Source organism: Prionailurus bengalensis, chromosome B2 (assembly GCF_016509475.1).
Source record: "Prionailurus bengalensis isolate Pbe53 chromosome B2, Fcat_Pben_1.1_paternal_pri, whole genome shotgun sequence".
NCBI classification, from domain to species: domain Eukaryota; kingdom Metazoa; phylum Chordata; class Mammalia; order Carnivora; family Felidae; genus Prionailurus; species Prionailurus bengalensis.
The window spans coordinates 121,307,394-121,325,723 of record NC_057349.1 but is presented as its reverse complement, the minus strand read 5'-3'; the positions used below and the strand labels follow the sequence as shown (position 1 = coordinate 121,325,723).

Below are 18,330 nucleotides of genomic sequence, written 5' to 3'. Positions count from 1 at the left end.
GGCCTTTTATGACTTAGCCTTAGAAAACATATAGCATCACTTTCACTGTGCTTCCTTAAGCAGTCACAAGCCCAACCAGATTCAAGGAGAGGGATCATAAACCCAATTTGTCAATGGGAGTAGAACAAAAGAATTTGTACTCATGTTTTAAAACTGTCACTCACAGATGTAAACTAAACATATAGATATACATATATATACATGTGTACACATGTGTAAGTATGTGTGTTTGCGTATTAAATACCCTATAACTCTCACAACGAATCAATTGACTGGGTTGTATTATGTCTATTTTAACTTGCCCAGGAGCATGTAACTAGTGAGTTATAGAGGCAGGATTCCAATCCGTATAGAGCAATGTCATGCTAATTCTCCTAACCATATCAACCTCAGGGGACACTCTATTAGTTTTAGTGCTTAAAATTGCCACTGTAATAATTTTGAGTTGACACTATATTCAGGGTAGCAGATTTGCCCTGAAAACAAAAGAAGCCGGAAGAAATGAAATTGTGTTCAATTTAAATAAGCATAATGTACAAAACAGATACACCCCTGGTAAAGTTTCACAGAGTTTCAACTCGAAACCAATCATGTTCAGGAATCAACTCACCCTAAGCCACAGCATTTTCTAGAATTCTAAGAGGAGGCATTCTTGAGTGGTTTTGTTTTGTTTTGTTTTGTTTTGTTTTGTTTTGTTTTGTTTTGTTGGGTCTGCTTCCACAGCTAGACATATCTGCTCCATTCATTCTCCCTTCCCATAAACTTCGGCTGATTTGAATTATCTGAGAAATTGACTCGGCTTTTCAGTTCATGGTACACATCGAGATAAAGCCGCAGATCATGCTTATAGAGTGGAGAAAACAGGACTCTGGTATGGGCTACTAATTTTCCTCTGGCATCTTCTCAATCAATACTCATCACGACAGCCCATTTCATCACCTACATGGCTTAGTGAAAGGTTAACAGGAGAAACCCCTCTGTTGCTACGGCTCATTTGTGCTGTACGTAGAGAAGTCGCTAATGAACAATTTCTGGACAACTCAAGTTGAAAGTACAATTTTCTGGCCTCAGTTAAGGAGTCATATTGAACGTAAACTCAAAGGTTGAATGTTGAAAGAAAAAGAATCATCACTGAAACACACACACACACACACACACACAATTACATCTTATTAAAGGCCATAAAACCCATTACTATATAGGGTGTCCACTTCATTCGCATTCAGCAAGCAATCCAATTCATAGATGCTAATAACCTTTGCAGAATGCTCTGCTGAACCTGCTCTGTTCATTCCCACTGACCGCGTACGTGTGCGCGTTTGCGCGCTGAAGGGTGCGTCTGAACGTTTGCCAGGTCTCTATCGGTGAGCTGTGTGTATCTCTTGACAATGACAAAGTCTTGCTACGCCACTGAAAATACCCTGACGGAGGGAGGAGACAGGAGATCACTACAATAAGAGTGATCAGGCCCTTAAAAGGGAGCTCCAAGGAATATATTTTCTTTAGAGTATCTTTGCAGGGTCCCAATCCTTTGTATGACTTAAACAAACGCATGGAAATAAATGCATAAATGCGAAAACTGGGTAGAGCTGTAAAATTCACTGTTTATATTGAATGAATGATCGCTAATATTCAAATGAGCAATTACTAACAAATTGATTTGTGCCCTTGGGCTGCGTGTTGTCACAGGACCACAAGAAAGGATTTTTTTGTGCCTTGGTATCAGTAAAGGCTATGTCGTACATATGGTTGGTACCGTTTTATGATACAGCACCAGTGAAAGAAAAAACAAAGAGAGACGGGTGTGGGTGGCTGCCTGCGTGGGAGGGCAGGCCCAGGTAAAAAGCGAGTAATAGAGAGAGAGGGAGAAAGGGAGAGGCAGCATGAATTTTTAATCAGCTGCTTCTCATGAATTAAGAAACTAAATTGTACCATTCTACCTAAAAATATTTCAGGCAGTAGAGAAAAATAAAAGTCCGGCTTGCTTGGTGATCTGGCGAAAACCATATACCCCTGAAAAAGCATCAAATGCCTTAAATATGAATTAAATACTATTATGAGATGTGATTTGCCAAGACAAATGCAGATCCTTTTTATGGGTGTCTTTCTTATAAGTGTAATAACTAGCACATACTTGACATTTGATAAATCGTATTAAGCCAGTTAACGCTACATACCTTTTGACCTTTTTGTCAATTAGAAGATAGTTGGTAAGTACTGACTCTATATGGAAGCCGCATATTTAGAAGTTGCCTGTTTTTCAGCACAGTGAGAATGGAAACAAATTGCACGTATGTCGCTCTTTATCCTTACTCAGTCTCTTATCCATAAAAGGAAGGACAAGCCCTTGTTACTTTCATCTTCTCTACAAAATGCCATGAATCCACTGTGTTGTTGATTCTTTTTGTTGGTACTTAATTCTCTCAAAGGAAAAAATGCAACAAACTGATATTTTAGGTTTGGTTTTTCCTTTGTAACTTGTCCTTTGATGTAAAGCATGAATTAAATGATATAAACCAAAGGATGTGGTTAAACCAAAGGATGGTAAAAAAAAAAAAATTAAGTTTTTCATATATACAAAAGCAATACCAGAATCCTCAGTGGGCTTTCCTAATTCCTAATTACATACATCACTACCATCTAGGCTGGGGTTTTAAGCATAGGATTGAGTCATCCAGGCCAAAGAGGAATGTAAAACATTTCTCATGATATGGTCTGTTTGTGTCCCTTTCTCCTTAGGGACATTTGTCACTAGACAGATATTTATTTTATTGTTTATTATCTTTTGTGTTTTCCAGGTTGCTATAGAAAAAAAAAATCACATTCCCTTCAACAACAAAACGTGTCACACAAAAACACTTTAATCTATGGAAAGACAACCTTTCTATTAAAAAAGTGTTACAGCAGTATATGTCTCTCGTTAGTAAGATAGAAAACATAGGGTTATTGTTTTGCAAGACCCTTTCACATATAATCTGGTACTGATAATTGCTTTCTGAGGTAAACGGAACACATTTTATTGGTAGTATTTTACAGATGAGGCTCACTGAACTGAGGAGACTTGTTCAAAGTGACACAGAGAAGGGAGGTTAGTTTCCATACCTTCCATATCCATTAAGTATTCACTCCACCTCCTGTTTGCATTGGTCATCAGTTCTACCCAACCATCTTTTGTGTTATGGTTTAAACAATATTGTTGGGAGAAAGAAGTGAGTGTTCTACACAAAAGCAAATAGAGTTTCAAAGGATTCTTTTCAACGTTAGAGTTTCCCGTAAAAAGATGCCATCCCAGGGCCATGATGTCATTGAGACTTAAAGAAGAAATGGTGACGACTGAGGGCCATTTGCTCTTACTAGAGCTCAGTACATTGGCTATGATGGGAATTTACTTAATTGTTTCAGAATCTCACGGGTATTTAACAATTCCCACAAATGGCCGTTGCCAGGGTCACTGATGTTAGCTCTTCATAGTTTTTTGTTTGATTTATTTGAAAACCGTTCATTGAATGCCACGCTTGGCCTAGGCACTCCACAGTGTGTGGGGTTACAAATGTGAATAAGCATGTTTAATGAGAAAAGCAGGTAAATGAATTAATTAATTAATTAATTAATTAAAGAAGGTTACATTATGTTTTTATGAATTTTTAAATTTTTTTTGATGGTTCTTTTTGAGAGTAAAGATTTTTTTATTTATTTTTGAGAGAGAGAGAGAGCAGAGAGAGGCAGAGAAAGGGAGGGAGACACAGAATCCAAAGCAGGCTCCAGGCTCCAAGCTATCAGCACAGAGCCCTATGCAGGGCTCGAACCCACGAACCTACAAACCGGGAGATCATGACCTGAGCCAAAGTCAGATGCTTAACCAATTGAGTTACCCATGTGCCCCTTTTATGAAGTTTTTTAAATGTTTATTTATTGTTGAGAGAGTGAGAGACAGAGACAGAGCACCAGTAGGGGGTGGGGGGCAGAGAGAGAGGGAGACACCGAATCCAAAGCAGCTCGACGCTCTGAGCTGTCAGCACAGAGCCTGACACGGGACTCAAACTCATGAACCATGTGATCACGACCTGAGCTGAAGTTGGACTGAGGCCACCCAGTCGCCCCTTAACAAAACAATTTTTTTTAATTTATTTTTTTATATTTATTTATTTCTGAGGCAGAGACAGAGCATGAGCAGGAGAGGCACAGAGAAAGAGGGAGACACAGAATCAGAAGCAGGCTCCAGGCTCTGAGCTGTCAGCACAGAGACCGACGCGGGGCTCGAACTCACAAACCGTGAGATCATGACCTGAGCTGAAGTCGGTCGCTCAACCGACTGAGCCACCCAGGCGCCCCAACCAAACCATTTTAGTGCGTAAACAGGATGTTTTAGGATTCCAGGGGTTATTTTCCTTTATGCCACGCGCAGTAGTCAATGCTCCTTTGTAAATACTAATAAGCCTGGCAAAGGAGCCTGTTCGTAAATGGTAGTCGCTCTGGGCCCACCTGCAGGCGATTTTATAAAGGTAGCGGTAAGAGATGAGCAATGCCTTGTTTTCCCCGAGTAGCCAACACAGTGTTGGCTGAACAGACTTAACACATTTCCTTACTATGGCAGTTGATCAAACTATGGTCCAAAACAAGAGACTACCTGATCTAGTCAGAACCCCTGCCCAAGGCTTCTCCTCCGTCATCTGGCCAACTTCTACTTATTCTTTAACACTTTGCACTAACATTGTCCCTTTGAAAGAAACTTCCTGGGCCTCCCCCTACCCACCCCAAGGCACCTTGCCATCCCTCCAGACCAAGGTGGGGATAAGGCAGATATAGACACGGTATCGTTCTTACCACAGCATGTATTTCTCTACTGGCTGTAGCTTCCTTAGAGACAGAAACTACCGATACTTGTATTCACAGATCCGCCCACAGGATTAGCATGGACTCAGAGATAGCGACACCGTCTCCAAGGGGTGGCATATGGTGGGGAGGAGGAAAAGCTTTTAGCTTTCCACCTCTTCCTCCATAGTCTCTATTAGCCATCCCCTCCTCACCCCAAATAAACACACAGCGTACTTGCAACCAGTATGCATGCTAGGCCAGTGTGGAATCGAGGCAAGGCTTCTAGTATCCCTTTCCCGCAGGATGCTTAGAGCGTTCCTCCTACGTATCCCTCAAGCTCAATAAATATCGGCTCAAATGCTTTCGGGAGAGAGGAAAGAGGAAGAACAGGAAATGATTCGAACGGCCATGATTTTGAAAAATCAGGTTTGTTCTGAACTGTAATTTACATACGGCAAAGTGTTCCTTCTCTTTCGTATAAAAGTTTGTTGGCCTTTGACAAACGCATAGTCATAAAAGCACCATCATAATCATGGTAGAGGACGTTTGGCAATCCTCAAAAAGTCTCTTTGGACAACCAGAGTTTTACATGAATTCTAGAAGAACCGCAGAACCAATCGATGCTGTAGGTTGAATCACGTGTGCTTGCATCTTGGACAACTTAACGCCCCTCTCCAGAATGAATGGTTTACTTTCCCTCAGTCACAATGCCATCATTTGGTTGTGTTGCGTTTTCCTTTTGGAAATCTCAAAGCCTTGAGCCAACAAGACTGTACTGTCATTCCCCAAAGAAACCTGGTCCGACTACAGAGATTTGGACTTCAATTCAATGAAATCAACACATCTCTTCCCAACTGACCCGTCTGTTTCTCTTCTGGGAATATTGCATTTAATGAGCTGGCCATTAGCTCGATCAAGTAGGCATGGGCCTTTCCCTCATTTATAGATTATACTCCCTGGTGGTGACTGTGAAAAGCTTCTGCATCCTGGGGACACTTGGTACATTTGGAACTGAGTGGATGGATAAGTGGAATGACACAGCAGACAAGTGAATGACAGATTCATGAATGAGTAAATGAAGGAAGGAAGGAATGAGCAGTGGCCTCCCTCTCATGGACGGCGCCGTCTGAGAGGCACCGTGAGGTCAGGTGACTGGCAGAGAGCCACATGCTGATGTGCTGGCCGGGCCAGATCAGATGCCAAGTTGATTTTCTCTGCTGTCTCCATTTACCCATCAACTCTCATTTTGAAAAGTCTCCATGAAATATCAACCAACCTTCAAGGGTAGAGACGGGAAAATAGGGCACGCACAAAATAAGTGGCCTTTTTTTTTTTAAGTGAATTTCATGTACAAAGAATGGCAGGAGTAAGGACTTGGGGGGGAGGGGGTAGATTTTCACTTGATAGGAAAAGGCTTTCCTCTCATTCACCCGTGCTTCCTTTCCATCAAATGGATTCAATAATACTTTCTGGTGACGCTCTTTTGTGTTTTTACCATAAACCACTTTGTACGTGTTCATTGTGTTCTTCTTCAACAGCCTTCCTCAGTGAACAAGCCACAATGACTTCCACTGTGGCCCGCTACAGTGTGTAGGGAGAGGACGCCAGAAGAGGTTCCCTATGGTGGGAGATCGTCCATTGTTAGACCTAGGTTTGCACCTGATTGCATGTTTCTCCACATTTGGACAGATCACGAATGAATTTGATTACATTCCCACTGAGAGCCTTCCGTTCAGGAATACGTATCAGAAGCATGCCCATGAGCATAAAAGAAAAACGCGCTGCATTTCGTACGAAACTCTGATCTCAACGGTCCTAACCGGAGAAAGAAAAGAAACGGGCGATTAAAGTAGCCCTCCCGAGGGGTGTCACTGCTTTGCAGTGCGTCCTGGGCTGGTGCCTTCTCTCCATCCGCCGCCGCTCAGATATTCATGAATCTCTGCGTCTCCAGCAGCTCTTTCTCTCTCCCTCTGCCTCTCCGGGGCGGCTCTCCCTCCCTCCCTCCCTCCGGCTTCTGCTCTTTCTTACTCCTTCCCTCGGCTGCTTAACTACAGCTCCCACTGGAACTTGCACGATCAAAAACAGCTCTCCTCCCCAGCAGCCTCCAGAAGCGCATCACCTGGAGCCCAGCGGCTGGCCCCGGCGCGCCCGCCGCAGAGCCGCCAGGTACCCGGGGGGGCGCGCAGGGGGCCGGGGGGCGCCCTTCCCCGGCTCGCCAGCCGCGGAGCATCTCCCCGGAATCCGCCGCAGCCCCGGGGGGCCGGCAGCCCCCGATGCCCGCGTTTCGGAGCGACGATGGGCAGAGCGAGGCCACTGCCGGCGGCCGCTGAAAGTGGGGAGAGGTTGCTGCAGTAGCCGTGCCGCAGAATGTGCGAGTGAAGACCTGAGCCCCGCTAAGGTTCTCCATCCCGCTCCGTCTTCATCAACTGTCTCCGGGAGGGCAGCCGGGCACCAGATGCGCTAACCAGGCGGTGCCACCCTGGATCTATAACTGTGAACTCCCTACGGTGGAAAATGGTAAACAAAGACATGAATGGATTCCCAGTCAAGAAATGCTCAGCCTTCCAATTTTTTAAGAAGCGGGTAAGGACAGGGTTTGTGTGTTTCTTTTGTTTTCTCCCCTTCTCTGAAATGCTTTTGACTGCTTGCCCGGGGTGAGCCTAAGGTTTGGTTGCGGAACCCCGAAGGAAAGGCGAGCTTCTGGAAGCAGTGGTCCAGCTGGGAAATACACCTGCCTTGATGCAGATTTGTGGGTGGGGGCGCCTAGAAACAGTTGTTTGGGGAGGAGGGGGCGGGGTGGCCCGGATGCCTTAAAGAGGGTTTGAGCCACCGGATTCCAGGCAGTTTCGAAGGGAATGGGCCAGGGGATACAGTTATGGCTAGCCATTTCGTCGGGGACTACTAATTCAGTGGCTCGCCTCTCTCCCATCTTTGAAGGTTCAACTTTTTCCACACCTTTCATGGACTGGGTCTCCAATGCTGCATTACCATCTTCATTAGTCAGAAGCAGTCTGGCTTCCCAAATCCATTCAGCCAATAACTTGCTGAGTCTCTATCTATGGTAAAAATAGCCAAGGACTAGAATGACCTTTTGCAGAAATGATGGAATCCAGCATTTTAAATCCTCTCTTTCAAGTGGCCTCAATGTTGTTGGGTATGAACGCCTGTCTTTCAGCGAGAACAGTGGGAAGTCTGAATTCAAGGGACAATATGGGGTTATGCTGCCGTATACATTTATTCCTCAGATACCTTGTTCTTCCATTGACAGTGTTAACATTACTTGGCTTATAAATAAGCAGAGAAGGGAGAGAGGTCTTTTTCCGTGTGTTTCACAGTAAGCCGAATTCATTGTGATAGTCACTGTGCTGGTGTGAGTAAACCGGCAGATTTATACACAAGTGGGAGGTAAGAAATGCATGATTGTTAAGGGACCGGTGACTGATTCTTACGGAGAGTTTCTTAAGCCACAGAACCTTCCTCCAGCCCCGCAGGTGCCCAGTCCTACTTAATACCCTAGGGCAATTCCATCAAAATGGCTCTCTCCATTCATTCTTCTCTCCCTTCATTCAGGTCCTTTCTGTCCTGTGCCTGACACACAGCCTTTCACTTAACACACCTCCAGCAGAATGCAGTGAATCACATACCGGGCCAGACCACCTCCCTGCACCAAATGGGCCATCTGGGAAGGCAGTGCTGAGAGCAATAAGTCAGGCCTGGCCAGAGGGCCAGCACAGGCTCCCTTGGACTGAATTCTCATCAGTAAAACCCAACCTTCCCGTAAGTCCCATGGGTCGAGACGTATGCATTAAAACCAAAGCAAACCCACCCTGTCCTTACCATCGCTCCTGGAGATCCCTCAGCGCTGGAGACTACAGGCTGAACCCTGACAAGTCGGTACAACTTCGCAGGGCTCTGCGGTGTTCCTTGGTTTTCCCTGTAGTCAAAATATTTCTTTCCAAGGAATGGGCCCTCTGTGAAAATGAATTTCCAACACCAAAAAAAAAAAAAACAACAATGTTTTGCTAATTAAAAAAAAAAGAAGAAGAAAAGAAAAGAAAAAAAGAAATGAAGTCATAGCCCATAATTCAGTGCTTAAACTCTTCACTCTCTTTTAATTAATTAATTAACTTAGTGGTATTGGGTGGGGAGGGGGACCAGGGTGATATTTTAGAAGTCCTCAGTTAGATATTTTTTATCCACCAAGTAGCTGTCAAGTAGAATTTCTTTTTTAAGCTGTCACTTATCTTCTTTGCTACCAAAATGTATGAATAGGTACATAAGTGATCATCTGGTTTCTTTTTGCTTAAAAGCAACATTTACCAATAGTCTTCAGTTGGCACCTCTATTGACCTTGAATTTTGCAAAGAACCAGCCAGGTGTGTTTTTCTGAGTACTTGGCAGAGAGAAAGAGGTCTATACCAAGATTTTCTGGCCGGTAGCTTCATCTGCCTTCTAACCTGGGTTTATCAGTCGCTGGAGATAGAATCAGAAATCCCAACCCCGCCCCCACCCTACTGGTCTCCTTACCCCTCAAGGACAGCAAACTCAGCAGAACGTGACTTTGTTGGAAGTCATGAACAGCCCCAAAGATAAATTCCTTGATTCTTGTCTACTGGTATACAGGTTCTCTGTTCTAAAAGTGCATTTCATTTTGTACCATGACTTTTGCTTTGGGCTTTGCTTTTTTGTTTTGTTTTTGTTTGGTTTTTAATCATACAGCCAGCAGGTAAATAAATGTGTAAAACATTAATACTATGCCGAGGTAAATCCCACCTCTTCCCCAATCTTCCCCAGAAGTAACTGTTGCTACCGTGTGGATGTTCATAGTTTCCAGCCTTTTTCTATCCATTTACATACACATTCATATACTAGAATGTCTTTGTTTTCAGCTAAGAATAATCCATTTTTCCTATATTCTATTGTTGAAGTTCCACACATTTCTGCATATTTATTTTTAACCTAGATGGACAGTCTTACAAAGTGAACCTTTGTCCAATGCCCACATAAGACCATGAATAGATCTTAGGAGGGAAAAAAAACATAGGTATTTTAGGACTTACGAGAAAGACTGAGGTCTGGATCCATATTGTTATTGCAGAAGGCTTAAATAGTGCTTCTGATGCCCCTGAGACATTCCAAAGGGAGCATAAAGAAGCTCAAGGAAAAGGAATATTGATGAACTGCCCCATCATTCATTTACGAGAGTAAGTATAGCCACCATTCATTGAGTGCTTCCTATGTTCTAGACATTAAGGGTCAAGTACTTTACGTGTATTATCTCATTTAATCCTCACAGAAACCCTATGAAGGAAGAGATATTATTAAATGTGCAAAGTGTGGTTCAGGGAGATTAAACAACCAGCCCAAGCTGACGTAGATAAAAAGTAGCAGAGCTAAAATTTAAACCTTATTTAACCCAAAGTCTGTATTCCTAATCCAGACTTTTGATTTCAGATCGTCCTCCCACCTTTTTTTATTTTCCACCACAGAATCTTTTTTCTTCCAAGTGAAATCTTTGTGTCTCTACCTAATGTATCAAACCTACAAAGGCGACAAGTCTCTCGAAGCTCCTTTCCAGCCCACAGTCGGAAGACAGGCTTGGTGCTCTTCTCCCAAATCCTTTGGACTTATGCTTTCCACTCTCATGTCTTAAAAGCTCAACCAAATCAGCTTAATTTCATTTAGTTGAGAATTGCTAAGCTAAACTCCATACGAGTCCTACTTTAATTCTCTCCGTGTTAATGATAAGTTAGCATTAAATGCCTATGGATTATGTTTTATTCTCAGAGCCTCTAAAAATTCACTTAAGATGAATGGGAAAATGTCCTTATCAGTTTTACTCCCACAATCCGAGAGCTTTAAAAGTTATCAATCTCACTAAAGAGAATCCATTTTCATGGATTTAAAGATCTGTTCATAGTTCAGATTCTTGCATTATGAGTCAGAAAACACAGACAAATGGTATTGTCTCCAACTTGATAATCCTTTTTGGAAATACACCGGGTATGTAAAAAAAGACTTCTATAGCCATAATTATATTGTCCTCTGTAAAATTTCAAACGCTAGCTAGCCATATAATATTTTGGATTTGGAGTGAACCTTAGAATGACCTCACTGACTTCCCTGTTCCAATGATGAGGAAACTGAGGATCACGGAGGTGAGACACGTACTCAGTTTAGGACGACGCTAAACATTCCTCACACATTGGGTTTTCACTTCCAGATCTAGCATGCTTTCCTCTTCATTGTGTCCTCTGACTAGTTCAGTGCCTTGTCCAATGCCTTGTCCGTTTGTTTTTTAAACAAATAGAGTAGGAACAAAATCCAGCTCTTGTCTTCGTAGAATTAACCGCCTCGTGACCACCAACTTCGACGAGATACTTCTCTCTGGGCTCGGTATCTCCCGATTTTGTACATGTAAACAATTCCTCACATTGTATTCATTTAAGCAATTCCTTATGTTGTGTTGCTCTTTACTAATAACAAATGTTGTAATAGGTATCGCTTATGCAAAACTAGCATTGCTGGGCACTGTTCTAAGAGGTTTTAAGTATGCTACCTGTACGTAAATTCTCACAAAAATCCTAAGGTAGATGCTGTTGTTATTCCGATTTCACAGATAAAGAAACTGAGGGGTACGGAGGTGGAGAAAATGGTGCATCCTGCTAGTTAGTGGCAGAATCAGGGTTTGGATCCAAGAGCCTGGCTCCAGTGTCCATACAGCCTTAACCACTAGTACATGCTGCCTGTTGGCGTTAACCAACCCAGCGTGGTCGGAGAAGTGAAAAGGTAGGACTATGCCTGCCCTGGGGTCCTCCTTTCTCTAAAAACATCAGGGAATGGAGCAGAGGTTTTCAGCCTGGTTATGATGTCTACTCTGGCAGAGCTGAGGGGTGAAGTTTAGCTCCTCTGAACTGGTTCCGTGAACAGCGTTCCCTTCCGAGCATTTCCCTTTCCTGTTCTATTATGTCTGCTTAAAGCATTGAATTAGAATGATACTAAAGGTCCCCTTCGTATGTGAGCCATTTCATGTCTCCCCAGAGGGCTAACATTTACTGGGCTTTTACTAAGGGTCGGGCACTATTCAAAGCACTTTGCTGCTGTAATCCTCACAATTACGCCCATCTTACAGCTAAGGACACTGAGCTTCAGGAAGGTTAAGCAACTGGTCCAAGGTCATAGGGCTATGAGGAGGGGCAGCAGAATGCAAACTCAAGAGGTCAGCTCTAGCCCCACCAGTCTTCCATTTGCACCTCTGGAGTGCGCTGCCATGATGGGAACACTGCGTCAGGGTTGGCTCTCCCCAGTGGAAACTACCGTGAGGATGATCCAGGCAGGATTTTGTGTGGAATTTTTGGCCATAGGTTTGAAGAGTTAACATTTTCCAAGCGACTCCCAAGGGTAATAGGAATGATTTCCAACAAATCTGAAGTCTCCAAGATAATATTTGGTCATACTTCCTGGAACCACGGGGGAGACTCTACTGGCTTCTACTGTGCTTTCTTGAGAAGTAGCTAAAATCTGAGTTATTTGAGTCCCTCTTGTGTGCGCTCCAACAGCAGAGCACATGGTCCTGCTTCCCGCCCCCCGCCCTGTAATATCAGGACTGTTTACTCACCTGTAGCGCCCATAGAGCAGGAAGGTCCTCAAGGACAGAGAACCCATTACCTTGTTCACCATATCCTTTACTTGTCAAACCAAATTTGTTAAATGAAAGTATATACCAAATGAATGAATGAATCCTTTTGTTAACTTGTCCCTAAGTCGTTTACTTGCCCTCTTTCTCCCCCGTTTTCTTTCTTGTAACAGAATTGATAACTTAGAATCATGCATTTTAGTTTCCTCTCTGTTTGGATATGGATTATAAATAAATGAAGACTTTGAAAAATAACTTAAATCGGGTTCAAGGACAAGTTGTCGCTATGCTCAATAGCCGGCAGGTGCCTAGGAAACTTGAACCCATCTTGTTTGCTGATGCAGTGCCTACACCACAATTCCTTTTCTATAATGTTTTTCCTGTTGGGCCAAACAACACAGATGTAGTAAGATTGACTAATCATTTTTATTTTATGCTAATATAGATCTGACTTCAGCATTGTATAATATTTGCGTTCTGTATTCTCCCACCTACGATTTTCAAAACCCCGTTCCAATTATTATTTTTCCTCACTTTTCAACGTGGTTTTAGGAGCCACAGAGGGTGAAGAAAAATCGGAACTCAAGATGCTTTTTCCGCTTTGGTCTCCGAGACCTTGGGGGTTTGGCCTGGAGCAGGGGCAAGTTTGGCTGGCAAGGTTTGGTTGTGCTGGGGAATTCGTCTCCGGTCCCACAGAATGCGGGTGCGAAGGCACACTGTGTCATCCGAGCAGTTCTCGAGAAAGCCCTATATGCTAGTTATGCTCTCACTCTGCTCCAGAGCTTGGGAAATGTTTTGAATGGAAAGTATAGCAGAGTTCCTTGAAAGTTGCCTTTTTTGAAGAATTAGTGCTGAAGTGCCATATATAACACCGGAGTAAGAAATATTTCTGAGCTCACCCACATTTGATGATCTACTTAACAAGATAAAGCAAAACCAAAGTGGGGGTGGGGAACCATTGAAACGCATGTCCCCATTTGAAGAGGTCTGATTAGAAAAACACAAAGGAAAGAAGTATGAGGATTGCATCGATAGAAAAACTTAATTAGTAATTTAGGTCAAGCTAAAGATAGTTCACTGGAAGAAATACTGTGAAGGCAGACTTTTTCAAGTGTCTTTTTTTTTTTTTTTTTTTTTAATGCTCACTAGTTTTAAGTTTCAGGAATAAGTCCCACAAAATTCAATAGTAAAGATCAACATTCTTAACATTGGCAGATAAGGAGAAGACTGACTTACCAGTCGGATGCTGCTCCCTGCCTGCTAACTAGAGCCTTAGATCTCAGCTCGCCAGCTTGTCTGAGTGTGGACTCACTGGCCTCTCACCAACACCAGGATGGGGACCTTTCTCCTTTCCATGGGGTTTAAGAAGGTTAAGTTCGCAGGGCAAACAGTTTCCCCAAAGAGCTTTAACTCTTTGCACAACCTCTCTGGAGATTCATGACCTTCCTGCGGGGAGGACCGGTCCGGCCCTTATTCTCAGGTCCCCCTCCTGGCCCAGCAACAAGAAGGTAGGTATAGCAATGCACCCCTGCCCTTGGTCTAAGGGCCATCCCAGCGGGCGGGTGGCCAGATGTCTCTGGCAGACTGCAGGGTTAGGCTAACAAATTTTAAAAGGCTACGTGTGGGACGAAGAAGAGGGTGAGGTGAGGGAGAAGACAACAGGAGAAGCGGACAAGGCAAGTTAGGTGCTGCTCTGGCTTCCTTCTGTAGCTGCTCCGCACTGGGAGAAAGAATTACTATTATAGTTTGCTTCCTCTCACACCTATTGCTCCCCAGCATTGTAAAATGATTTCATAAGTATTTACAACAAAGGGAAATGAAAATCGAGGCTGTAACTAGGGCGGTAGGAGAATCTTCCCCCTTGGTAGTGCCAGATGCCAAAATCTTACTCTAATTGCTTTACACCTCCTGCTGTGATTTTCTTTTTCTGGGAAGAGTCCACTTAGCTATTTTTATAGTATTGGGGTCACCTTGATCTATTTTCCCTTCCTAGGTCAGGGCATTCGCCCAAAATGCCATTTGCTTGGGGAAATGACTGACCATGTGGTTCTTCCCCTTCTCTCCTTCTCCTCGTCCTCCTCCCCCCCCCCTCCTCCTCCCTCCTCCTCCTTCTCCTCCTCCTCCCCCTCTTCCTCCTCCTCTCCCTCTCCATCCTCCCCCTCTTCCTCCTCCTTCTTCTTCTTCCACCTCTCATCTCTACAGGACAAGTTCACTCCAAGGTAATAGAGACAAAAGCCTGAAGTGAAATATTCCTAGATTCACATCCTATAGAAAACAGAACTCTTGTTCTCCTAACCCACGGGCTCCAGGAATATCTTTCCATTTCTGAGTCTGTTAGAGTTGAGCTCAGCCAGTATGGAAGACCTCGACAGATCAAGATTTTAGTTTCTAGAAATAGCCAGGTGAAATGGTTCCCCCAATAGTTAAAATGTTTTAGGACTTAAGTCCGTGTAGGGCCAACAGTAAAATATACCAAGGGGGCACCTGGGTGGCTCGGTTGGTTAAGCATTCGACTCAGTCTCAGCTCAGGTCATGTTCTCACAGTTTGTGACGTTGAGCCTCAAGTCGGGCTCTGTGCTGACAGTGCAGAACCTGCTTGGGATTCTCTCCCTTCTCTCTCTGCCCCTCCCCGGCTCGCGTGTGCTCTCATCTCTAAAAATAAATAAACTCAAAAATATGTACAGAAATAAAAAAGAATAATAAAATATACCAAGGAAAAAAAACTTAAAGTTAATAGTTTGGGAATTAAAAATACACAAGGATATGTATTTTCAGTATTTATTAGTCGCAAATATAATCTTTTCCATAGATTTTCCATAGATCCATAGAATGATCTTTCTGAAAATCGACTGCATTTCCTTTGAATCCTGAATCTTTCTGGACCGGTACTAATTTTGATGGTAACGCAGCAAAAATTTATGAGAAAAAAAAGCTATGAGTGTATAGCTTTAAGGGTGGTTAAGAAGAACAAGGTAAGGCTAAATAGTCCAACAGTGCAGGGGCAGTCTAAAAATGGACACATTAAAAATGAACTCTCTCTCTAGTCTCACATAGTTTCTCTGAAACCTGGAATAGAAACTTCCTGAGGGCAGGAAGGCAGAGGGAAGAGGACCTGAGGGCAGAGATCAAGAAGATATGTGTAATGAATCCATAAAGAGAATGTAATCAAGGGCCTTGGGGAAAAGGCATCATGTGTAACTGTAATAGAGTTACCTGGTTAAATAGGGTATTGACAAAGAGGGGAAGTAAGAATTAAAATAAAGCCGAGCATGATTTCCACGGCTTCTAACTAGGGGTATTTGACATTCCACCAAATAAAAGTGAGACAGAATTAGAGCCTTATGCCTTCATGAGTTACTATACTCTAAAGCAGATAATAAAGTGACGTTTTTCTTTAGTTAGGCTAGGCAGAAACTAGATTTGAGCAACAACCTCTAAACTATCTTGATGATTAATTTGGCGTTCTTTACCACGAGATGTAAGTAATTAAAAAAAAATTGTGATAAGTTGGAGGGCTTGATTTAGGAATACTCACGTCTTTTACATCAAGTGTACTATGATTAACAAGAAAAGGGGAGTGAAAATATGAATAGTTTACTGAAGAGTATATTTGATGGCATGATAAAGCTTAAAGAGTTAGGAGATATCAAAGACATGTATAGCATTTCACTCATGGAGGGAAATTACAGACTCTAATCCATCTTTAGGTAAGAAGCGAGAAAGCGTCTCAAAGCCATCTTTGATTTTCACAAGGCCATTAAGGTTGTACGAGCTTGGTAGGGCTCCCCTAACAAAATGACAAACGGGAGGGCTTGAGCCACAAAAATGTATTGTGTCACGATTCTGGAGGCTGAAAGCCTGAGATCAAGACGTCGGTGAGGCTGCTTCCTTCTGAGGCTGTGAGAGCGGGATTTCCTTCCAGGCCTCTCTCCTTGGCCTGTAGGTGGCCATCTCCTTCCCGTGTCTTTACAACTTCCGCCCTCGGTGGGCGTGAGTCCAAATTTCCCCTTCTTATAAGGACAACTTATAAGGACCTTTATAAGGACACCAGTCACACCTCATTAGCGCCCACCTCCTCTTAACTTGATTACCTCTCTAAAGATCCTACCTCCAGACACATACTGAGCTTCTGGGGTTAAGACTTTAACATATGTTGGGGGGTCAGGGGCCATAATTCAACCTGTAACAGAGGTTTTTCCTTACCCTGGCAGCTTCATTTACATCTTCAATGGAAAATCCCCAGTAAAATGGACTCCTAAAGCAGAAATTTTCACTTTGTCAAAATTATCAGTAAGTCCAGGGAAACAAGACTGCAGAAAATCCATAACACTGGAGAATTTCAGGTGAGACAGACGTTCGGCAGGCAAGAATATCTTAAAAAATGGTCCTAAAGCTGGCAATGTGGGTAGAACTGGGGAAAAATTGCTGCTGAGTTTTTACGTAATAAAGCTTGAGGCGCTAGATGGCTGATAGAATGTCTAATATAGCATTTAAGAGCTTACAACTCATAATAACCACGTGTAAATGAATTTCTCCAAAGAATATCGATATAACTGCTTTCTCTTTCATCCACTTGAGCTCCAAGATGAAATGTTACATAAGACCTAGGACCTGGAACTTACTGTATACAGGGCCTTAGTTACCAGCTTTGGCAAAACAGTCATTTCTAATGGTTTTGTCTCTTAGTCAACTTTTCTGTGAAAGGCCCACAGTCTCGCACCACCGCTAATAAGCTGGGGTAGCCATTTCTAATAATTAGTCTTCTAGCATGAAATGAATGCTTCAAACTAGGCCTTTGAGAGTAACTGTTCAGACTTAATCTCAATCAGATGGAATTTCAGAATGTGTCATTTTTTTCTGTCTCTTATCTTGACAAGTCGTGCTTGCATTATACATTTAATTCGTTTCCAAAACTCAGAGCCGTGAATATTTCTAACAATGCTTCCCTTCCTAAAATTATTATCCCCGAAACAGCAGGTTCAGACTAAATGTTGAAACTCACCCTTTTTGGGGGGGGAGGGGAGGTGATTTCTCATCACCAACAGCCAACATGAATTCCCAGTTAGAATTCCCAGTCCTTTTTTTTTTTTTTTTTTTTTTTAATGGCACCTGTCAATCTGTAATCACACATTGAACAAATGTCCGGAACATAGAGGTGCCTGGGTGGCTGAGTCGCTTCGGCTCAGGTTATGATCTCACAGCTTGTGAGTTGGAGCCCCACATCTGGCTCTCTGCTGATGGTGTGGAACCTATTTGGGGTTCTCTGTCTCCCTCTTTCTCTCTCTGTCCCTACCCTACTTGCGTTTTCCCTCTCTCTCTCTCTCTCTCTTTCTCTCTCTCTCACACAATAAATAAATGAAGAGTAATTTTTTTAATGTCCTTAACATTAATTAATATCCTCCTACACCATGATCTCTTTGAGGGAAGGGGTGTGTGCCCTCCCTTGCTCATAAATAGATCCTCCTCTGAGCTTTGCACCTGGAAGGTATCAATGTATCCCTATTGAAAGCAAAAGGCAATTATGAAATTCTGATGTAAGGGGGGAGAGAAGAGAGGTGTTAACACTAAAAACCCACAAGTCCTTTAAATTCTATTCCGTTGTGTTTTGTTTTGTTTTAAAAAGAGGCAGATGCTAAGACTTCAAATCTGAGACACATTTATATTCCAAACGGCATTGCTTTTGAAGTCATTGCCTCTTTTATCATTTACTACTCCCTGTGAGGAGGTCCACATGAGAAATTGCTCTTAAAATTTCGCAGTAGGCTAAAGATTTTTCTTTTCTAAAAGAAGTCACATTTGGCATGGTAGAATCCCACAGGTTTGCCTCAGTTGCCAGGAAACGCAAAGCTAAATTTAAAGGTATATTTCCATGAACAAAT

The 18,330-nt window shown here is 42.9% G+C and overlaps 1 protein-coding gene across 1 annotated transcript in view; it reads left to right on the top strand.

Moving 5' to 3' along the window:
• The first annotated feature begins 7,067 nt into the window (after positions 1-7,067).
• SGK1 (serum/glucocorticoid regulated kinase 1) overlaps positions 7,068-18,330 on the top strand; it is a 113,286-nt gene continuing 102,023 nt past the window's right edge. The window contains exon 1 of the mRNA XM_043592436.1: positions 7,068-7,398. Coding sequence (XP_043448371.1) covers positions 7,330-7,398 — 69 coding nt within the window. The 5' untranslated portion in view covers positions 7,068-7,329. The remainder of the gene's footprint in view (positions 7,399-18,330) is intronic.